Consider the following 24112-nt stretch of genomic DNA (forward strand, 5'->3'; position numbering starts at 1 on the left):
TCCCCCGGTGGCCCCCCCCCCTTCACTTTCCTTCTCGTCCTCTGTGTTTCTCCTCTCTTTCTTCCCTTCCCCCTCTAGCATTGCCACCTTTTCTCCTACACGCACTCAGGCATATAAACGTAGGTTTTTGATGCTCGTCTGCCTGTTGACCCCGCTATTTTCATGTTTCCAACAGGTTTTTCTTCCCCCAATCCCTCAGCTGCTGCTGCTGCTGCTCAGGAGGTCAGATCTGCCACTGATGGTAATACCAGCACCACTCCGCCCACCTCTGCCAAGAAGAGAAAGTTAAACAGCAGCAGCAGCAGCAGCGGCAGTAACAGTAGTAACGAGAGAGAAGACTTTGATTCCACCTCTCCCTCCTCTTCCACTCCTTTACAACCCAGGGATTCGGCATCCCCTTCAACCTCGTCCTTCTCCTGCCTGGGGGTTTCAGTGGCTGCTCCCAGCCACGTACCGATACAGAAGAAGCTGCGTTTTGAAGACACCCTGGAGTTTGTAGGGTTTGATGCGAAGATGGCTGAGGAATCCTCCTCCTCCTCCTCCTCCTCTTCACCAACTGCTGCAACATCTCAGCAGCAGCAACTTAAAAATAAGAGTATATTAATCTCTTCTGTGGCTTCAGTGCATCACGCAAACGGCCTAGCCAAATCTTCTACCACCGTCTCTAGCTTTGCTAACAGCAAGCCTGGCTCTGCTAAGAAGTTAGTGATCAAGAATTTTAAAGGTAACCAAGGCCAAAATCCATAATCACCTAAGGATTTGACACTTGAGTGGTCACGTGCTCTATTTCTGTTAATATATTAAACAGTATAGAGATGGCCTAATGTTTTATGCATAATCAATGAGGTGGAGGGAGGTCCCTTTTGGGTGGAGGGTTCATTTTCCGGGGGTGGTTAGTATCCTTGTGCTGAAGCAGACACCAGGTGTTTCTGTGCAGTATTTTGAGGTCTGTCTCAGCCTATTGTATCTAATCTGTTATGCCTTATAACACTGACAGTCGATATGATTGATCCGGATTTTACAGGTGAGAAATTTGTATTCTAAAAAGGTTTATTTATTTCAGGTGCATAGTGAACCTTGGCACTGCTGGGATTTTTATTTTTATCCTTCAGTAGGCCACGTTATCTAGTCCCTAGAAATGCAGGTAGGACTAGTGATTTTTTTCATGTTCAAAGAAGGCTTATAGTTAGATTTATAATGTTGATACTACACTCTTGAAACTCATTGTGGAAGCAATAGTTGGAGAAAAGTATTTATGATCTCTTCATTTCTTTCCAAAGGTAGGGTTTGGAAGTGAAAATACTGTGTATACACAGTAGTAACTCTGTGTACCACTAGTCTAAAGATAGGAACAATTACTACATCTTTTTTTTAAATCACTGAAATGGGTCTTAAAGTACTGACCTGCAACTTTTACGAAAATCTGTTCATTTCAAGTTTTTGAGATATGTGCTTGAGAGTACTGTGAATGCATTGATGAAAATGTAACGTCAATTTTTTTAAATGTAATTGAGCTGAATTACTTTTTAATCTCTTGAGTGTGTTTCTGTTTCTCTGACTTTTTCGACACTCTTAACTGGCAAGTAGTGGATGCTAGAATGTTTATTAAATGGGCAAGTAAAATGAATGAACTAAAGTAATATTTACCAGAACAGTGCCTTGTGGCTAAATATTAGTATTGAGAAAATTAGATTCTCCATGCTTGTATTTTCAACATTAGTGTGGAAATCAGTAATATGCTCTATTTTGTTCTAAGCAGAGTATAGTGTTGTTTATTTTTAACCTTTTCTTTTTTCTATCACTCCTCTCCCACCTCCAGGCTCTCAAGGGTTGTAATCTTTTTGATTTAATAGTAGAGTTTTCTGAAGTAAATATGAATTGTAATTGACTAATTTGTTCACTGTTTTATTTAAAATATATCAATTTAATACCCAAGGATTTTTTAAAGAGATGAGCTATGACCCTAATTGCATTTGTATACCGGTTTCAGAGATTTTGTTTGGGTTTTTTTCTCCCCCTCCCAAAATAAAAACACATTATTAAGGTATCTGGATGTTTTAATTTAAAAAAGCCTCATTGCTGGTCAGTGAAGTTTAAAGCCTGGATTAAGATGTACCTTTCCATTCTGAAAGTGCTACATAGGTTCTGCAGTTGTTTGGATGTTTTAATTTTTTAATATTTTACTCTGCTCATAAATGCAGTTTAAATCAAAACATGAATTAAGATGTTTCTCTCCATTCCTGTAGATGCTACATAAATAAGGGGGTCAAACAGACCTGAGTTAGAATCCCAGTTTTACCATTGACTAGCTATGGTGACCTTGGGCAAGCCTTACTAAATGAGTCTTCCAGCCTCATTTGCCAAATAAGGATAATAATACTTTCCTTAGGACATTATTAGGAAAATTAAGATGTTTATAAAGTACCTTGTACATAGTAGGCACTCAGTATTTTACATTTCAGGTACAAAATTCATGTTGACTTTGGTTTACACATGATGGAATAGGATCAGGATTGTTCATTTTTTGTTTGTCATTCTTGAATTTTTATTTTTTGAAGCAATTCAGTCAATAGCAGGAAAAAACCCTCACCTTCAGTTTTAATAGGTGAGTCAAAATGACTTACACAGTATTCTGGCATTTCAAATTTTATTCTTTATACTAAGCCTAAATATAATGGTTACTTTAATAGTTAGATATAATACTTATAACAATTTACCCTTAAAGAGCAGTAATACTAGTATTTTGTGGATCTTTTCATTACTATATCCTACATATTATTCTGATTATCAACCTTTTACATATCATCTAGATAAGCCTAAATTACCAGAAAACTACACAGATGAAACATGGCAGAAACTGAAAGAAGCAGTGGAAGCTATCCAGAATAGTACTTCGATTAAGTACAATTTAGAAGAACTCTATCAGGTATGTATTAACTTGGATTACCAGATTTGGTTAGTGTAAATTGAGGTGAAATGTATATGGATTTTACTTTCTGAAATGGGTGCTTATGTAGATTTTTGGTTCCCTTCTAATTACAATTTCTTGATTAATATATGCGCTCTGTTTTATAATCAGACCATATGTTCTGACATAAACTATGGGTACAGTCTTATTGGTATAAATTGGGCTTATCTTGGACCCTTCTAATTAGGATTTACAGTTAGGAGTACCTAGCTGTAATAAGTTTGACCTATAATAGAATCCTATAGCCTGGATCCCAAAGATGATTTCTGGTGACATGTCTTTCTGTTGTGATACTTCTTGCTAAGTGGTGTTACATATATAGGAAAGCCCTCAAGAAATGCAGATATTCTCCATATACTTTATTCTCCGTCTTTGCTGTTAGCATACTTTTGCCATTTCTTTCTCTTGTTCTTTATGTTTGTCTTTTCTCCTGGTCTACAAGACATACCTTAGCCCAAAAATGATCAGCAGGTTGTAGTTCAGCAACTTGGTCTGAGGTTCAGGTTTGTTTCTTTTGCTTAACAAATGGATCTGTATTTGAAGTGTTGAACGTAAATATACAATTAAGGGCAATTCCTGATTTAGACTTCTTGCTACCAAGATACTTTGACCTACTGTATTTTTGCCACAACCAATTCAAGAAGTTACTTTCCATTATAGAGTCAGCAGTTTCATATTAAAAAAAAAATCCAATGGCTTGAGTTTTTGTATTGATGAGTACTTTGTAAGAAATTATGTTGGTTCAGTTTATCAGAATTTGTAGTTTTCATCTATTCATTTTAGTTGTAGAGATAGTTTGGTGATGGACAAACAGTGGATTAGGAGTCAAAAGACAAAGGGATCTAGTTTTGGCTCTATTACCCTTGTGGTCTTGGGCAAGGTACTAAACCTCTCTCAGCTTCTGTTTCCTCCTTTGTAAATGGGGGAAGAACTCCTGCTCTATCTACCTCACAGCGTTGCTTATAAGACTCAAATAAGATGCTTGTGAAAAACACCTTGAAGCAGTACGATAGAAATATAAGTTGATGTTATCACTAGTTAAACTTTTTCATAAGGCACAGTATGACTTTTTCACTTGTAATAGGTCAATTGAGATCACCAGTTTCTGTTGCTGTTTAAATTTAATGCGTCAGTGCATGCCAAACAGAACGGTGCCGAATACATAGTAATGATGCTGTGTAATATTATAAGCATTATAATGCTATGTAAGTGTCAGGTAGTAGTCAGTAGTAGTACTAAGGTATTAAGGATAAGCCCACCTCATTTGGCTATGTTGGTATATTGCACATGTGGCTCCTGAGTTGTACAGTAATAAAAGTTGAATGACAGTTGGAAAGGCCTTAAGCGATTATGTGGTCCAGTATCTTTTCTTTGTTTAGTGTATGTGACAGCCTACAAAGTAGGATTATCTCATTTAAGCATTATAGAAACCCTTTGTGAAGTAGATAAGGTAGTAGTTATCATCCCTATTCTATTGATGAGGAAATGGAGTCTCAGGGACTCCAAAGTCTAGAGTCATGTATTGGCAGAGCAGGGGACTTAAACCGAGATGCCCAAGTTTTTAGTCCAGTGCACTTTCACTAATATACCACAGCACTTCACATACCTCTGTAGTGCAGTGTTTGAAGCAAATAGTCTTACTTTAGGAAAAGAAACTTTGTCATCAAAGAAGGTAATTTTGGGGGGCTTCCCTGGTGGCGCAGTGGTTAAGAATCCACCTGCCAGCGCAGGGGACATGGGTTTTTTTTTTCTAAGACAGTTGGGTCTTCTTACTTTTTTTAAAAAAAATTAATTAATTAATTAATTTATTTTTGGCTGTGTTGGGTCTTTGTTTCTGTGCAAGGGCTTTCTATAGTTGTGGCAAGCGGGGGCCACTCTTCATCGTGGTGCGCGGGCCTCTCACTATCGTGGCCTCTCTTGTTGCGGAGCGCAGGCTCAGTAGTTGTGGCTCACGGGCCTAGTTGCTCCGCGGCATGTGGGATCTTAACCCCATGCCACAACTACTGAAGCCCGTGTGCTTGATCCCATGCTATGCAACGGAAGAGGCCACAGCAATGAGAGGCCCACGCACTGCAGCGAAGAGTAGTCCCCACTCGCTGCAACTAGGAAGAAGCCCGCACGCAGCAATGAAGACCCAACGCAGCCAAAAATAAATAAATAAATTTAAAAAAAGAAGGTAATTTTTCATTCGTGCTTGTATATGGTGTTTCTTTGGATTTGCTGGCATACAGCATCTTTAATTTCAGTAATGTGTTACTTTACGTATTTCTGACATTTAAAACAAAATTATTTATTTATTTACTTATTTATTTGGTTGCTCCAGGTCTTAGTTGCGGCAGGCAAGCTCCCTAGTTGCGGCTCACGGGCTCTTTAGTTGTGGCATGCTAACTCTTAGTTTCAGCATGCGTGTGGAATCTAGTTCCCTGACCAGGGATCAAACCTGGGCTCCCTGCATTGGGAACTCAGTCTTAACTGCTGCACCAACAGGGAAGTCCCCATATTTATAACATATTGATTGTAGTTGCTAACGAACCCTATTTACTTTACCTTGAATATTTTTCTAGAGCTTTTGGGTTAAAAAAATATTTTTCCTGGTAAGTTGATTCTGTTAAATCCCTTTGTGTTTCAAGAGCTCATAGCTCACATTTTTTGTTTTTCCTTTATTGTACTTCAGAATTCTTTACCTGCTGTTGTTCAGTTGCATTTCTTTAGCCTAAAGTCAGTGTTACAACTTTTCACTCTTTGCATTTTTCATAATACTTTCCTACTTCTGTAATAATAAATTCAAAAGCATTTGTTTCTAGCTCTTTTGCTGTTTTTGACCTTAATTTTATAAATGCTTCTTGGGATTGTTCTCAGAAAGATTATTTTGAGGTGTTCAAGTTCAAAAAAGAGGATAAAGGGAGTAAAATAATTTCATACCATCTGGATTTCAGGTGCTTGTTGGATTTTTAACAGGTTGAAATGTAATTTAAAAGTACTCTTCTAAAATTGAAGCAATATAGAAGTATGTAGTGTACCAAACAAAAGTTCTCCAAACTCCTCAGCACACACCCCACGCCCCCGTCCCTGAAGTAAATACTTACTTGGCATATGTCTATGCAGAACTTTTTTCTATGAATGAAAAACCATTTTGCTTTAAGGCTTAAGCATGGAAGTCTTCCCTAGTGTGGATTGCATATACTACCTCGTAAGTTTTTAATTTCTAGAAAAGAATGTGCTGTTCTGAGTATATTTGCAATAAGTAAACGTTGTCTTTTAAAAGTGATTTAAAGTGTGACTTGTACCTGAGTTTAAAAATTATCTTTCCGGGCTTCCCTGGTGGTGCAGTGGTTGGGAGTCTGCCTGCCACTGCGGGGGGCGCTGGTTCGTGCCCCGGTCCTGGAGGATCCCGCGTTGCGGCTGGGCCCGTGGGCCATGGCCGCTGGGCCTGCGCGTCCAGAGCCTGTGCTCCACGGCGGGAGGGGCCATGGCGGTGAGGGGCCCGGTACCGCAAAAAAAAAAAAAAAATTATCTTTGCTCCACAACCTTGAAATCCTGTTAAGAGTGAGGCAGTGGTTCATGTTGTTTTGGTTTGGGTTTTTTTGTTTGTTTGCTTGTTTGTTTTTGATTGACTACAGATAGGAGTATGGTTAAATGCACTGACTTTTGAGTTGTTCAGCCTGCCTTTGATTTGAGATCTGCCACTCATGATAACTTTGGGTGAGTTACTTCTCTAAGCCTTGGTTTCCTCATTTGCAAAATGGGGAGACTACCTATATGGCAGGGTTGTTCAGTTGTAAATAAAATACTGCAAAAACGTACTTACTACACTGCCTGCTGTATGTCCGTGTCATCAGTGATGATGATGATAAATAGTATTTGAGTCTTTAAAAAAGGTATCTTTAAGATTATGTTTTATTATACATCTCTAAAGCCACACATGTTTTTAAATTCTAAATCCACACTGGGCCAGAACAGCTGGCTGATAAATAGATTACATCCCAAATATGCATCAGAAAACATCATTAGCCAAAGTGAAAAAATAATAGAAAAAGAGAACTCTCTAGGAACAGTGTCCCTCTGCACTGCTCAAAAATGTGTCTTGTTTTTATATGTAGTATCTTAATAGTTGGCATCTTGGTTTTGGTGTGTGACTTTTTTACTAAGTGATATTTTAAGTAATGGGATTATTTTCCTCATGTTCTCAGCCTTGTGTGAATAGCTGTGTAGTGTTTTTAAATCAGCTACCTTTTTTGGAGCTGGCTGGTTTCTGTATGAGTGTTACATTTATTCTTAGCATAAATTTTTAGCTATTATCTTTGAAGCTAAGCTTAGTCCATACTTCAATTCTGATGAAAATAATTTCATCATTAATAATGAGAACTCTTGTTTGGTTAGCTTTTTGTGAAATAAATTTTAAATAATGGAGCCTTTCAATTAATGATTCATTCATCAAGTACATGACCGCAAGACTGGAAGCAAATAGTGCATCCATCTGAGTATAGGTTATTTTCCATTGTAAAATCAGGTTTCTTAAGCAGTCAGTGGAGAGCAGGTAGTAGATTCTTAGCAGAGGTGACAAGCTATTATATTCTGTGTTGATGACTAGGTATTATGTTCTGTAAGTTTAACCTTTGATGTGTTTAAGCTAAGTCTGTCACGTTACTATTACTCCTGTTTTTACTGAATTGTTAATACTATCCCTGCTATTTATCCCAACTACAAATTCTTAGTCCTTGATAATTTGTCTTATTTAAACTCTTTTTACTAGATGTAAAAAGAGAAATAATTTAGGTTTCATTGTTCGGCTTCCTTTCTGCAAATTCTTAGTTTTTGATATATTTTGATTATCTTATTTTAGGCATTTTTACTAGATGTAAAAAGAGAAATAATTTAGGTTTCATTGTTCGGCTTCCTTTCTGCAAATTCTTAGTTTTTGATATATTTTGATTATCTTATTTTAGGCATTTTTACTAGATGTAAAAAGAGAAATAATTTAGGTTTCATTGTTCGGCTTCCTTTCTGCAAATTCTTAGTTTTTGATATATTTTGATTATCTTATTTTAGGCATTTTTACTAGATGTAAAAAGACATAATTTTGAGTTTTATTGTTGTATCAGTTGTTGAAAAGTTTTGTGGTATGCTTTTCTTTCTCTCTTTAAACATTATGGTTTGAAAAATAAGCCCCAACCTGTTAGGCCAGTGACCAAAGTTCAGCACCCTGGTGGGAATTTAATTTCTTCAGTGTCTGTTGTTGCTAAATCAGAAAATTTTCCAGATTTCCTCCCTTACCATTTATTTTTGCATCTTTGTATTTTTATCCTTATTTTAATCCTCTTCATTTTTTTTATTCTAGTCTTCTTACCCTCATTTCCACTCTTTTCCTCGTCCCAAATGCAAGCTTATGTGCCTTTGCTGTTTCTAAATCTTATATTCTGCAAATTTCAGGAAGTATAGTTTTGCATTTCATTTGCTACACGTTTATATTTTCTTAGGAGTTTTTTTTTTCTTCAGACAAACATGTGTTTGATGCAATGTATGAATTTTGGAGGGAAGGGGCTGGGATTTAGAGGACTAAAAGTTAAAACCTTATTAGAATGTTTTTATCTTATATCCAACTACCTGCAAAAAAGATTTAAGGCAGCATATTTAACCAGTAGTGATTGGGAGCTTAAGTAAAAAGATAGTTTTATTTAAGAGACTTAAAGAATTATCCAGAATGTTTAATACAAATAGTTATCTGTGAAACAAGGTTATATTAGTAATAATTATACCAGATCAAACTTCTAGGGATTTCCAGAGTGTTTACTGAAATGTAAAATGATACATGTCTAAAAGTGCTTTTCAAAGGTCTGGAATAAAATAGAGTTTACCTCAAGCTCCTCAGTAGTGATTTAACACTTATTCATGTTTCTATCCCAGCACCTAACAGGACAGAGTACTTAGTAAACACCCCATTCTTGTGTTGAATCAGTGACTGTGTGACCGCTTACTGTGTGCAAAGCTGGACAAATGCCATGCGCATATAGAGATCACCTAGTCCTTGCCCCTAAGGTGCTTATATTCTAGTAGGCTCATGAAATTAGTAGTTTGTGACCAGCATTTTTAAAAAAAGGTAAAATAGAAAATATCGGAGTACATCACACATAGTAATGGTAAGTACAGTTTCATGAAGATTTTGTTTCAATTACATAAATTTTATGTATAATGAATTGTGACATAAAATGTATTTCTTACTGTGGCTTGTCAAAAACTTTTGGAAGCCACTGTTTTAGGCACACATGATTGCTCCAAACAAACCTTGCTTGAAAGTGAGCAAAGCAGAGTATTTAGATCACGAGGTGTACAGAAGATTATAGACAGACGTGAGAGTAAAATAATGGTACTATTGAGCCTTGAATGCCGTGCTAAAAAGTATGGTGGTGGGGAAGATAGGGTTTTATTGGGGGAGGCAAGTACTTAAGTTTTTTTAATAGTTAGAATATTCATCTGGTTCAAAGCCCCAAAAGTATTACAGAGCATGTAATAAAGTTTCACTTCCACTCCATCTTCCAACCCTGCTCCCCCAGCTAATAACCCTCTTGACAAACATAATTGGGTGTATTATTCCAGAAATGGTTCACGTGTGTAAAAACAACTGTGTGGAGGTTTTTATTTTGCGGTACGCGGGCCTCTCACCATTGTGGCCTCTCCCATTGCAGAGCACAGGCCCCGGATGCACAGGCCCAGTGGCCACGGCCCACGGGCCCCGCCGCTTTGCGGCACACGGGATCCCCCCAGACCAGGGCACGAACCCGCGTCCCCTGCATTGGCAGGCGGACTCTCAACCACTGCGCCACCAGGGAAGCCCTGTGTGGAGGTTTTTTTAATTAATTTTCTTTCTTTTTTTTAATTTACATAAATGATAGTAGACCATGCACCATACCATTCAGTCCTTTGTATTTTTTTATACCACTTATGGGATTTCTCCATAAATGGTACCTGAAGAGCTTGATGGAAAAGTTCTTAAGGAACGGAAATTACTAGATCTGGTCTATATGTTAAGCAGTCAAGGCTAAATTAGAGAAGCAGGATGTTCTCTTCCATCTTGACCTTCAAAACTCACCTTAGATCCTCCTGCCTTTCCCTTTCCTTCTGTTGTTGCTTCTCATATCTTAAACCATTCTCCAGCTAAACATAGCTGAAGCTGTATGCATATGAAGACCAGCTTAATTCTCTTATTTCTCACTATTCCCATAAGCTCTTTATCTATTTCCCACAGGGTCTTTGGGACTCCACCTCTTTACTTGTGCTCCGGAAGCCTTTCCTGACTTGCCTCTGCCCTAAAAATTGGGTTAGGGACCTCACCTCTATCTTATCCCCATCATAGCACCCAACACAGTATCTTGTAATTACATGTTTTCCAACCAGTTTTCTCCTTACGCTGTAAGCCCCTTCTGTGTGCAGGACACATTGCTAGTTATAGGTACATTAGGGGTTTTTGTTTGTTTGTTTTTTGGTTTTTGGGTTTTTTTTGCAGTACGTGGGCCTCTCACTGCTGTGGCCTCTCCCGTTGCGGAGCACAGGCTCTGGATGCTCAGGCTCAGCGGCCATGGCTCACGGGCCCAGCTGCTCCGCGGCATGTGGGATCTTCCTGGACCAGGGCATGAACCCATGTCCCCTGCATCGGCAGGCGGACTCTCAACCACTGCGCCACCAGGGAAGCCCTACATTAGTTTTTTGAATATTTACTATATTCACCTGGTTCAAAGCCCAAAAAGTATTAAAGAACATATAGGTACATGAGCACATGGTCTCTTTCTGTCATTAAGGAGAGTTGGGGGACAGGATATACACATTAAGAGATACAATATTGACTCAGGGACAAGTCAGTGTGGTATGATCGGTGATAGTGCCAAATGAGTCACTGGTAGCCAAGGCAATTAAGGAAAGCTTATTGGAAGAAGTGGAACCTAGCTGAGTAGTAAGGGAATATGGTATCTTGTGTAAGAAAATAAATAGATGCGATGAGAACTAATATATGGAAGAAAGAGTAACACAGCAGAAGGGAATGGTGAAGGAGGACTCGGAAAAGTACTGCAGGTGGGAAATGTGGAGAAGGTGAAATACAAAGACAGAATCTAAGCAGGAAAACAAGAAATGCTGAGAAAATTAGTCACTCAAAAGGAACACCAAGATACAATGAGAAGACTACTAAAGGAGGAAGGAAGAGAGTCCATAGAGGACTAATGTGAACCAGTCAGGCACATGAAATAAACATAAACACACACTTAGGCATTTGTGGCCTGACCCAAGGCCCCATGGAAAGGGGTGGCCAGCAGAGACTTAGCCTTCTTATTCCTCCTTAGCTGCTATATCTAAGTGCTGTTTCCTGGTAAGGTGTAGTGCCTTTCCTCCTTTGGTATAAGTGGTTTCCTTTAAGCTTTCTTTTCATTTGCTAGTTTATTTGCTGGACGTGCATGCTGGGAATATGACTTCCAGCTACATATTTATAAAATTCCACTCCAACCAAGAGGACTTGGATGGTCCCTTAGAGTCAATTTTAATGGAATTTTTGCCTTGTGTTGTGGTGAGAAAAAAATCCTGGTGTTATACTTAAGTCATTAATAGTTGAAATTGTAGATTATATCAGAGTTCATCCAAAGAGTTTTACCATGCCTGTTGTATTAAATTTGAAAGTCTTTTGATGCACATAAGAAGAAACTCACTGAAATCTCAAGTTTGTCCTTTTGGGATCTGAGTATAAAAGACCAATTCAACTATTAGAATGAAGTAAAAATTCAGTATTTCTTTAGTAATTAATGTTTATCCCATTGTGCAAATTTTAAAACCTCTATTTATTTAAATATTCTTAAGCTGCAATGTTGGAGAAAAATCCCTGTGTATAATTATATCATACTCATTATAATACTGCTTGCAATAAATTCTGCATTGCTCTGTTCAGGAAAACCAAAGAAAGTATAAATAAATTTTATTTCAGTGGTGGTTGGACCACCCAGCCCATCTAATAAACAATTGGTGAAATTATTTTCAAACTCAAAATGGAATTCTGCTTATGAAAACAATTAACATTTTTAAGAACAAGACAGAATTTATATGTAGCAGTTGTTACAAATTGGTCTTCACAAGGTGAGAATTTGGCTTGATTCCCTCCATCCTTAACCTGTACTGCCACAATAAATGTATTAATTTGTGTGTGTGTGTGGGGTTGGTATAGTACACTGGTTATGAAAAATGTTCACTACCCATGTTGATATTTTGCTATTTTACCTTGTGTTTTATTTTTATTTATTTATTTATTTATTTATTTACTTACGGTACGCGGGCCTCTCACTGTTGTGGCCTCTCCCGTTGCAGAGCACAGGCTCTGGACGTGCAGGCTCAGTGGCCGTGGCTCACGGGCCCAGCCGCTCTGCGGCATGTGGGATCTTCCCAGACTGGGGCATGAACCCGTGTCCCCTGCATCGGCAGGCAGACTCTCAACCACTGTGCCACCAGGGAAGCCCTTACCTTGTGTTTTAAATGGACGAATAATCCTTTTTAATAAGCCGACATGGTAGAAATAACAAATAATAGGAACTTGATGTAAATAATCAAGAAATCCCCCCTCCCCTCCCCATTCACTCCGTAAGAAAGTATGTGTTTAATTTTGCAGGCTGTGGAAAATCTCTGTTCTTACAAGATTTCTGCAAACTTGTACAAACAGCTGAGACAGATTTGTGAAGATCACATCAAAGCACAAATTCATCAGTTCAGAGAATATCCTTTTAAAAACAAAAAACCTTGTATTTTCATCTATCCCTCCCTCTCTGTCCCTCACTTTTAAACCCAGCTTGAAATGGAATGCCTGTGTTTTGTAGATTTATTTTTTGTTCATCTTGCCTCTAGAGTAAGAAGATGCAAAATTTGACTTTTTATCTCTAATTAGGGTCCAAATCTACATTGTACTGTTAATGTAAATAAATAAAATGTCTTTATATCTTTACTCTTTTTGAGGAAAGATAATTGGGAAATAATAAACTGAAAACACAATGCTCAGTTATCTAAGACTTGTTTTTTGTTGTTTTGGCCTAGTGGCTTTCAGGATCTTAGTTCCCTGACGAGGGATTGAACCCGTGCCCCCTGCAGTGGAAGTGCAGAGTCTTAACCACTGGACCTCTGGGGAAGTCCCTAAGACTTGGTTTTTTTTTGTTGTTTGTTTCGTTTTTTTCAAAGACAGTTTTTTGGTTTGGTTTGGTTTTTTTTTTTTTTTTTTTTGCTGCTTTGGGTCTTCGTTGCTGCGTGCGGGCTTTCTCTAGGTGTGGTGAGCGAGGGCTACTCTTCATTGTGCTCGGGCTTCTCATTGCGGTGGCTTCTCGTTGCGGAGCATGGACTCTAGGCGTGCACACTTCAGTAGTTGTGGCACGCAGGCTCTAGAGCACAGGCTCAGTAGTTGTGCATGGGCTTAGTTGCTCCATGGCATGTGGGATCTTGCTGGAGTGGAGCAGGGATCGAACCCGTGTCCCCTGCATTGGCAGGTGGATTCATTCCCACTAGCTATCTACCTTAGTTTGGTCGTGTATATTTGTCCATGCCTCTCTTTCGCTTTGTCACAGCTTACCCTTCCCCCTCCCCATATCCTCAAGTCCATTCTCTAGTAGGTCTGTGTCTTTATTCCCGTCTTACCCCTAGGTTCTTCATGACATTTTTTTTTCTTAAATTCCATATGTAAGTGTTAGCATACGGTATTTGTCTTTCTCTTTCTGACTTACTTCACGCTTAACCATTATGCCACCAGGGAAGTCCCACTAAGACTTGTTTTTGGAGGTATTTTTTTTTAGTGGGATCTAACATGTTTTTACAGTTTAAGAAGTAGCATTTTGTTTCATAATTAAGTGCTGTTTAGTTTCATTTAGTACCTAGGGCATTCCGTATTTAAGACAAATGTGCTCTTACGTTGCATATATTACTTGTACTAAGCGCTTTTAAAATATCCTTAACGTATATCTCACGGATTCATTGGATAGTGTTCTTTTTCTAAAGAAGATCGATAGATGTTGGCAGAACCATTGCAGACAGATGGTAAGATGGAAAAAGCATTACATTTCAGCTAAATATTGTAGTTAAAATAAGTTTCTTCAAATACAGGAATGCTAGTTTTATAAGCTTTGCAATGGGGGGACTGAAACTAATTTTGGTTGAGTTTTCTATTTTGAAACTGCAAGTTACAGATAAACCAGTATTTTAGAATGACTTGCACCTTATGATCATTTTTATTTTTGTAACACTTAAGCAAAAAGTGTTTATCTCAAAAAAAAAAAAAAGTATCTCATTAAAAAAGTTACATTTTGCCTGTCAGTCTTGATGGCTATCCCACTCGCTATTTGGTTACTTGTGAAGGTGCCTGATTGGTTCTGCATTTTAGATTATTCAGATCACAACCTTTTCCTTTTTCCCTAATCTGGTATTATTTTAAACCTTATATTCTGCAAATTAAAAATCTTAAAATCCATCCCACCCACCCAAAATTCCATGTATACAATTTAAGGCAGTTTCACTCTGAGGACTGTTGCTGAGGAAAAATTGTATGCCCCTTTATTCTGTTTTTATTTTTAGTTGCTTCTCAGATTGCAGAGAAGTCATAGACCATTTTAAGTGTCTTTTTTTTTTCTGGAAACTACAGCAAGAATTAACATTTATTAATGGTTTAATAAAAATGGTGTGGGCATATTCTCAGGTAGATGTGTTTATCTGTATGTTTGATCCTAGTAGTCTGGTATATATACAAGTAAACCCTGCAATGTTGTTTTATAAAATATTTCAGCTTCACAAAATATAAAAAGTTGTTTGATTTCTTTTTTTCATTGGCAGATCATGATCAGGAGCATTTTTTTGTTTCTGGATAGGACTTACGTTCTTCAAAATTCAATGCTACCCTCCATTTGGTAAGGATACCAGAAAAAAATTATGAAAAGATTTGTAACAAATCATAGTCAAATCTTAATTACACTGATAGAAGAGAGTGATACTGTGAATATTCTCCTAAAAACTCATATTTGGCTTCTAGACTTCTGTTTCTAGCAGTTTTACCTCGTTAATTATGTTTTGCCTCTGCTAATATTGGAGATAGCTAACATTCCCTGGGCATATAATAACTTATGAAGAAGTTTCTTTGTTAGCCAAGGGGATTAAAGTTTGCTCTGGATTGTCTGAGTGTGCATCATTTTGTTGCTGATCAAGATTTCACTCATTATCTTTTAACATTATTGTGGAAAATTCCATGTATACACAAAAGCAGAAGAGTATAATGAGCTCTTCCCCCCATCATGTGCCTAGCATCTACCTACAGCAATTATCAGAGTTTACTGATTTTTGAGTACTGAAGCCAGATGACAAATGAGCAATTAAGCCTTCATTACCAGTACAGTGAAGACCATTTTATAGCTTTGAACTAATTTTGCCTCTTGATTTGACCAAGGAAGAAATCCACCAAAGAAAATAATACAGTAAAACTTAGTTATGGAGGAAGATGGGAATTTAGCTTCAGTTTTCATTAAAGACAAAATGAGTTTCCTGTATGCTTTAATCTAATAATGTTATTTAAAATTAAATGTGTGGATTTTATACTTTTACAATTGCTGCTTCAAAGCCTGGAACCCTAACATGTGATGAGAAGTTAAGCCTCTCCAGAAGTGGTATTGTCATCAATTAATTTAAATTATATATATTTTTTATTTTAGGGATATGGGACTGGAGTTATTTAGGGCTCATATTATAAGTGATCAAAAAGTCCAGAATAAGACAATTGATGGCATTCTTCTTTTGATTGAGAGGGAAAGGAATGGTGAAGCAATTGACAGAAGTTTACTGAGAAGCCTTTTAAGCATGCTCTCTGATTTGCAAGTAAGTCAACTACTTCACTTACTTACAGAGCTGATTGCTATCCCTAATTTGATGTTTAAAAAGCAAGCTCAGGGAAATTCCCTGGCGGTCCAGTGGTTAGGACTCCACTCTCTCACTGCCGAGGGCCCAGGCTCGATCCCTGGTTGGGGAACTAAGATCCCACAAGCCGCGAGGCATGGCCAAAAAATAAAAACCAAACTCATAGTGCTGTTCCCATTAAGGGCATTCAATAAACATTTATTGGATAATTGAACTCCTTTATTTTGTTATCCCTTCCCAGATTTATCAGGATTCTTTTGAACAACGATTTTTGGAAGAAACTAACCGACTTTACGCAGCCGAAGGCCAAAAATTAATGCAGGAAAGAGAGGTATTTAAAAATCATGATTAATAAATCCACTGTGTCTCACAATAGACCCTACTTTATTGAACATAAGCTGCCCTTTGCATTTATCTTCCCAACATTATGCTGCTTTTCTCTCACTTAGGTGCTCCTTTCTTTTCTCTCTTCTTAAAGGCCAGAATTCTGGATCATAAATTCTACCTATAATTTTACATATGATTCAACCCTGTCACATTTGACAGGGCTGCTCCCAGGATCTTTTGGAGTTGACATTTTCTGAATGATTTATGGGGAGGAAAACAATAATATAAAAAACTATCTTTGTAGGTTCCTGAATATCTTCATCATGTTAACAAACGTCTAGAAGAAGAAGCAGACAGACTTATTACTTACTTAGATCAGACCACCCAGTAAGTATTACATGCTCAGCCTAATAGCCTTAACCTGTGTTGTTGAATCACTTAAGGCACTTTGGGCATCCCCAAACATGTTAGTAACTTTTCAGGTATCTTGAGTCTTTAACAATTGCTTTCATAATGCAACCTTCGAGTTGTTATTTCCCCTACTTAATTAGATTTAATCAAGGATTTTATAATTGGTTGTATGTGTTTAGGATATAATTAAAAAATAGCATTACAAGCTGATGTGATCTTTGAAATCTTCAGGCCGATTAAAATTCAGTGGGTGTTCATAGGAGAAAGTATTTCTGTGCTTTCCTAAATATTACCAAGCAAGGAGTTCCTGTAAGCAGCACAGATAAATTCCTTACTTTCCTAGTGAAAGCAGAGAAATTTGGGAAAAGCCAGCCATAGCAAGACCCTTAAAATATTTGTTTCGTGATGTAACAAATTCTGAAATATGCAATGTTTTCCTTCTAGTCATAAAGTAGAGTAACTCTGAGCACAATAAATTTATACATAGGAATAGGAATATTGAAATTAACATATAATGAGCTATTTGATTTTTCCCCCCCAGGAGAGACTATAAATTTTCAGGAAAGTCAAAGTCAATAGTTCTAAACTTTTTTTTTTCCTTGTAGAAAGTCATTAATTGCTACTGTGGAAAAACAACTTCTAGGTGAACACTTAACAGCAATTCTTCAGAAAGGTAATTGGTAATTTACAAATAAGAGATTACTTTTAAAATGGTAGCAGCAAACAAGTAGAAAAATTTTTAAAGATTGCCCTTTTAAAAGTTTGGTAGCGTGTGGCTGCATTTCTGAGGAGGGACACAACCCCTTTTCCCTATTCATCACAGTAAACTTTCAGGAGGTGCCTGTTTCCTTAACTTAAAGATACAGGGAGTGAGATGAGAGGAGACTACCAACTCCAGTAAAGAAACAGTGGGAATTGGGGAATTCTTGATTTAATTTTTAAGACTGAAGTAATAAGGAAATGCATTCCTTTTTGCACTGAAATGTTTTTGTTTCTAGCATATAAAACCAAGCATTTCTATTAATCCTAAGTGATCTATGAGTATACCCTGAATTTTACTTTGACAATGCTACAAATAGGCAAAAAAGTCTTACCTTTCTCTCCAGCCATCTTTTCTTTTGTTTAAGGTATTTTAGTACATTAATGCAGTTACACTTTTATTTCATTCTGAAAATCAAATACTTTAGAACTTCATTTAAACTTGGCCTATTGATGCATGGTTTTTGATATACCACAGGCCATATCCAATACTCTGAAATATATATATGTGTATACTAATGCAAATATAATGTGGCTGTTGCACATATGAGGTATTTATAATGTGTATTTATGTAAACCAATTTTTATAAGTTGGTTTATACATCTCATCTACTATGCTAAATGGTACAAACCATTACACAATTTTTGTTTTTATATAAAGTTCCCTATAGTTAATTTTCACTTGGAAAGGTGATTGTTTCTTTGAGTTTAATTCAAAGCACATCTCTGTATTAAAATCACAGACTAGTCATAGTTCAGACCAGTATCACAATAACTTATTTTTCATTAAAATATCTTTTTGGTTCACTTTTTTAATACCAAATGTTTCAAAATTCAGGTTTAAATAGCCTCCTTGATGAAAACCGAATTCAAGATTTATCTCTCCTGTATCAGCTCTTCAGTAGAGTTCGAGGTGGCGTTCAGGTTCTCTTGCAGCAATGGATTGAATACATTAAGGTATTAACATTAACCTGTTTTTTTTCTCTCTCATGGCTTTTAATCTATACATCTAGAGTACATATCAGCAAGAATTTCTTATTTGTTAGATCCTTTTTTTTTTTTTAAGTAATGGGCATTTTGGGAACAGTCAACCTGAGAATGATAGCTGTGTGGCAAATTAGCAATAAAACAGTTCTCTTCTTGATGTCTGACGTGATTTCTAGCTCCAATAATTATAGCAGTGAATGTGGAAAAAGGAAGAGGGCTTTTTTTGGATCCAAATTTCTTTCCTTTCTTTGACCTTACACTGAAGGCAGATTGCTGTTTTTTAAAAATTCAACCGGACTTTTTTAAAAGTAGGAAAAAGACCTTAGAGACTTCTACAATAATGCCCCATTATGATATTATATAGCCAGTGGCCATTACTTATTTTATGACTATAGATGAATGGCATCAGTCTGGATGTTTTATAACTTTATTTTTTTTTATTTTCTTGACTTCAAAGCCAGCTTTATCTTAATTTTTTGAGATTTTAAAGTATGTGTATCTACTTAAAATATGATTTGGGGATTGTTTTCATTGCAGATAATTAAATTCTAATAGAAAGTCATTTTTGTTTCTTTAGGCATTTGGTAGCACTATTGTAATTAATCCCGAAAAGGATAAGACCATGGTTCAAGAATTGCTGGATTTTAAAGATAAGGTTGACCATATAATTGATATCTGTTTCCTGAAGAATGAAAAATTTATCAACGCCATGAAAGAAGCATTTGAAACATTCATTAACAAAAGACCAAACAAACCTGCTGAACTTATAGGTATTTCTCTAGTCCCTTTTCCCGGTTCTTTAATGTTCTTCTTTTACTCATAAAATTCCAGTTAACCTGAAATTTTGACAAGGTTTTGTATATTAACACCTAATTTATTTGGAGTTGCATACTTGGTGGTTTCTAAGAAGCTGGATGCAAGGAATAAGTCCTTCATGCTAAAGAATATCTCAAAACCCACATGTCAAACATGGTCTTTCTTTGTAAGACCCTACTTACTTTTATTTATAAAAAGCTTGATAGCTGTTTTACAAGCCTCCTGCAATTTAGAGGCGAGGCAGGGTGCCATTTCTTGAGGCCCACACATAGGGCTACAGGAAAGGGTAGCACAAAATTACAGTTGCCAGTGAGAAAGGTAGAATGTCCAGGATGAAAATAAACCTAATAATCTGGGCCCATTTAGAGTAAAAGGTGTGGTATACTTCAGTTCTCAGTTTTTCCCACCTGGGTACCCCTTAATGTCGAGGAGGTGGTGGCTGAGAAGGTCCTTCACCAAAAGGGTGAAATTTTTTTTTTTTTTTTAATTTTTGACTACGTTGGGTCTTCGTTGCTGCGCGCGGGCTTTCTCTAGTTGTGGCGAGCGGGGGTTACTCTTCGTTGTTGTGCGCGGGCTTCTCATTGTGGTGGCTTCTCTTGTCGTGGAGCATGGGCTCTAGGCGCGTGGGCTTCAGTAGTTGTGGCACGTCGGCTCAGTAGTTGTGGCTCACGGGCTCTAGAGTGCAGGCTCAGTAGTTGTGGCACATGGGCTTAGTGGCTCCGTGGCGTGTGGGATCTTCCCGGACCAGGGATCGAACCCGTGTTCCCTGCATTGGCAGGTGGATTCTTAACCACTGCCCCACCAGGGAAGTCCCAAAAGGATGAAATTTTGTTGGTTTACTACTTACCCTTAAAAGTTTTGCAAAATTTGCCTCCTACTCTGTAATGTATCTGGTTTGTTTTAATAGAAAAGGGTTTAAGATTGCCTACCATCAGTGTAAAATGAATACTCCAGAAGATGTGCCGTGTCTTTCAATGGCTTTGATGACCCCAGCACAGGGCTGTATACACCCCCTGCCCCCGGGGTACCCATATCCTGCATATCCCATTTTTAGTAAGCATCAGTATGGTAGAAAGTACATTAGATGTGGAGCCAGAAGACTTGGGTTTGAGTTGAGACTCTTGTATTTTTTAGCTCTGTGACATTGAACAAGTCACTTGGTCTCCCTGACTTTGGAGACTGTTTTAAAAATGCATGTACACATGTGAAACATTGAAAAAGTCAGTATATCATACTTCTATTTGGTATTTATAGTGACCAGTACCTCATGGATACATGATCACTAAACAACAAACTTTCCCCCCATTTTAGCTAAGTATGTAGATTCAAAGCTTCGCGCAGGCAACAAAGAAGCTACAGATGAAGAACTTGAGAAAATGTTGGATAAGATTATGATTATATTTAGATTTATCTATGGTATGTATTTTTGTTTTAATATTTTTCTTTTAAAACAAAGCACTCAACAGAGAAACTAGCGAGTATAACCAACCTAGAAGGTATATTTATTTGGGGGTTAGCTATTTAAAATTCTGTTACATTCCTTGCATTTAATTTATTGGGGTACTTGAGGAATGTTACTTAATTGCCTTGTGCTTTAACTTTTCCACTATTAAGAGCCTTGAATTTTGCTGTTTATTTTAATCTCTAGAGTATTGATGCTAAAGCTACTAGTTGACTAAAGCTTTTCTAAAGAAAAGTTAATTCAGTCTTAATTCTTTACAGCAAAGAACTTTTGAAAGGTTTGGCACAAAAATCTACCTCTAATGTTTCTTGCATTTAGCAAACTTGGATAAAATCTATAAATTTAAGTAACTTGGAGTAATGGTGCGATTTATTAAGCACTTTGAGTCAATTTTGTCAAAACCTTGTATTGGAGTATTATGAGAGTTGTGTTTTATTATTTAACATAGGCAAGGATGTTTTTGAGGCCTTCTATAAGAAAGATTTAGCCAAGCGCCTGTTAGTTGGGAAGAGCGCATCTGTGGATGCTGAAAAATCAATGCTGTCCAAACTTAAACATGGTATGTTTGTCATTCTTTCTGTTCCTTTTCTTCTTTGATTTCTGAGAGAAAATGTTAGCTTAGTTTTTACTCTTTCAGTCAGTTGCCTCTTTTGTCAATCATTGTATGTTCGTATGATAAAAACGTAAATTGAGTAAGCTCATTAGGTTTCCAACCTATTTACATATCCAGAGCTGTTGTGATTTTTTTAAAATAAAGCACTGTTCTTTTATTATTTGTATAAAAGTTTCCCATTTATCTTATGCCTAAGTAGTATATAAGGTTACTACAGGATTAAAGATTTGACTCTGAATTAGTGGGGCATACACTTTGGGGTAAGGATTTTTTTGTTCTTTTGAATAGTTACAGATCATATTTCATGCTAAAGTAAGTTTTATATTTCATGTTTTCAATTCTAAATTCTGTGTTTTTACCACTTTAAAATACTGTAAATGTACAAACATCTTTAATAGAATGTGGAGCTGCTTTCACCAGCAAACTTGAAGGAATGTTTAAAGACATGGAACTTTCTAAAGACATCATGATTCAGTTCAAACAGGTAAAAGTGAGTTAAACTCTTACTTAATTCCTCCAACTTAAATGTATTTCGTTATCTCCTTACTTTGGTTTGTACTGAAGAGGATAACTAGAAACATGTATTTGTTATAAATACTTCATAGCAACTTAGGATGATAGTCACAGTAGAGGAGAAAAATCACGAATGAAATGTAAGTATATTTGACCTACTTCAAAATTTATTCTCAGTATACACCCAAGATAACACAAAAATAGAAATAAAATGTATTGAACAGAAGTAAGGGCAAGAGAAGCTGTAGCTAGTGAGAACAGGGCTTCTAGCATCTAATCGCTGTTGGTGAGTTGCATATTCAAAGCTGGTGATGGGGAGGGAGGAGAAGTGATAGAGTGGTTGTATAAGGCCTTTAGGGACATTGGGAAAGAAAAGCTAGATCCATAGTTTTGCAGATGTTGGTAGAAGCTGGTTTTAAATTTTTGAGATTATAGGTAATAGTGATAGCAAAGTAGATTTTCCTCTCCTAGGGTTTTAACAATGACTTCTTTACCACTATATTGCTACTGTGGGAAATGAGAGTGGAAGACTCGAGAAAGATCAGGGTCAGTAGGATCATGGGTCCTGTAGTAGCTACAGAATAGGGTTTATTTGCTTTGCCCTTTCCCCTTCTTCCTTCCCCATTTCAGGTCACCCCCTGCAAACAGGCAGTGGAGCAGGTGAAAAACCAGAGACTTGGGCTGGCGGGTGGGGTGAGGAATGGGGGTTGCTGCCGGGTTTTCCAAGCCATATAGGGGTCTCCAGAGATGGGGACTGCAGGTGGTATGGGGAAAGGAATGGAGAAGAAATCCTATAACAGCCCAATCATATGTGAGAAATTATTTATTTAAGTCGTTAATGCCTCTAACAGAGTCACGTGATCTTTGTGTGCCATTGTAGCAAAATGTTACCCAGTGTACTTTTCTAGTGCACTTAATATAGGCTTCATTTATAGTCCTTTTAGTAGTTGCCTTTTATTTTAAAGATCGTCAGTATTCACATGTAGTTTTGTAATGGGGAACTTCTTAAATGGGTCATTATTATGGCATGAAATGTATGCACTTTTATTTTTTAAGATCTCAGTGTGTGTGTTGATCTTATTGTAGTATATGCAGAACCAGAATGTACCTGGGAATATTGAATTAACTGTGAATATCCTGACGGTGGGTCATTGGCCAACATATGTGCCTATGGAAGTTCATTTACCACCAGAGGTAAGAGTTGCTGTTTAGGACTTGAGTTATAAGCTTAGAAATACATGACATTTCTATTTTGCTTATCATTGAAAAATATGTACTTTTTAAAAAGTTTGTTGTCAGTAAGCACGCCACCACCAAATGTCAACTGTTTTTAATACTTTACTCTTTTATTTATATTACTCTTGTACTTATATCATTAGAGCATAGCTAAAGATGCCAAGTTTCTGAGTTCAGGGCCAATTTGCTTGACTCTTCTTTCAGTTCCCCAGATTGTACCCATCACTCTGCCCAGCTCTCAAAAATTCTTGTCCGTATATCACCTGGGGGTTGGACTGCTGAGTGATGGATGCTTGAGTAAATCCCACCTAACTCCTGGGGAAATGTCTTAACCCAGGACTGAAGCTTAGAAAAGGGTTAAGGCTAGAGAGATAGATACTGAGAGTCCTCCATGGAGATAATCATGGAAGCCCAGGGAGCAGATCTCCCTCATTAAGAGGGAGAATGTGGAAACAGGAAGAACAGGCCTAAGGCAGAACTTTGAAAAAGGCTCACATTTGGTAGGTGGTAGGAAGAGGTACCTGTGAGGGGATCCAATGAAGAAGCAATAGTGAGATAAAGGAACCAGCATGTTGCAGAGACACAGAAGACATTGGAGATGAATGTTTCAAAAGAGGGGATGATAAAATGTTGCAGACAGATCAGAGAGTGTAAAGACTGATTAATGCCATTAGATTTGGTGGTTATTACCTTACATCAAAGTGATCAGTGGACCTGCTCTGTATAGTCTTTAAAACTTCCAGAAATTTTTACACCAGATAAATATAAAAAGTGGTGAACGTGATATTGGATACAGAGCTTAAATAAAGTTTTGTTTTATTTATTGTAGATGGTAAAACTTCAGGAGATTTTCAAGACCTTTTACCTAGGCAAACATAGTGGCAGGAAACTTCAGTGGCAGTCAACCCTAGGACACTGTGTGCTAAAGGCAGAATTTAAAGAGGTAAGTGGATGTTCCCCAAACTTAGTTTTCACCTTCATCTTTGATATTGAGGTCATCCCTCTTAATTTGAAGGTTTAAGGTGTTTTATAAATTTGTCCTGAATATCTGCATGAGATAGTGATAGCTTGTCACAGCCCTGTGTATATTATAAGAATGTGGTCTTTTCCACTGTTG

The 24112-nt window shown here is 37.2% G+C and overlaps 1 protein-coding gene across 2 annotated transcripts in view; it reads left to right on the forward strand.

The window, feature by feature from the left end:
• Positions 1-10: 10 nt before the first annotated feature.
• Positions 11-24112, forward strand: part of CUL4B (cullin 4B) — a 32403-nt gene continuing 8301 nt past the window's right edge. Inside the window, exons 1-16 of one of the 2 annotated variants that reach the window (XM_024738130.1) lie at positions 11-724; positions 2811-2926; positions 12606-12709; positions 13942-14011; positions 14801-14874; positions 15670-15832; positions 16113-16202; positions 16503-16585; positions 17215-17282; positions 18207-18325; positions 18933-19125; positions 20483-20587; positions 21082-21192; positions 21645-21736; positions 22846-22953; positions 23825-23938. In XM_024738130.1, coding sequence (XP_024593898.1) covers positions 163-724; positions 2811-2926; positions 12606-12709; positions 13942-14011; positions 14801-14874; positions 15670-15832; positions 16113-16202; positions 16503-16585; positions 17215-17282; positions 18207-18325; positions 18933-19125; positions 20483-20587; positions 21082-21192; positions 21645-21736; positions 22846-22953; positions 23825-23938 — 2172 coding nt within the window. In that variant the 5' untranslated portion in view covers positions 11-162. The remainder of the gene's footprint in view (positions 725-2810; positions 2927-12605; positions 12710-13941; positions 14012-14800; positions 14875-15669; positions 15833-16112; positions 16203-16502; positions 16586-17214; positions 17283-18206; positions 18326-18932; positions 19126-20482; positions 20588-21081; positions 21193-21644; positions 21737-22845; positions 22954-23824; positions 23939-24112) is intronic. The other variant, XM_024738131.1, reaches the window with a different exon arrangement.

This window comes from Neophocaena asiaeorientalis, unplaced genomic scaffold (assembly GCF_003031525.2).
Source record: "Neophocaena asiaeorientalis asiaeorientalis breed wild unplaced genomic scaffold, Neophocaena_asiaeorientalis_V1.1 scaffold34, whole genome shotgun sequence".
Taxonomy (NCBI): Eukaryota; Metazoa; Chordata; class Mammalia; order Artiodactyla; family Phocoenidae; genus Neophocaena; species Neophocaena asiaeorientalis.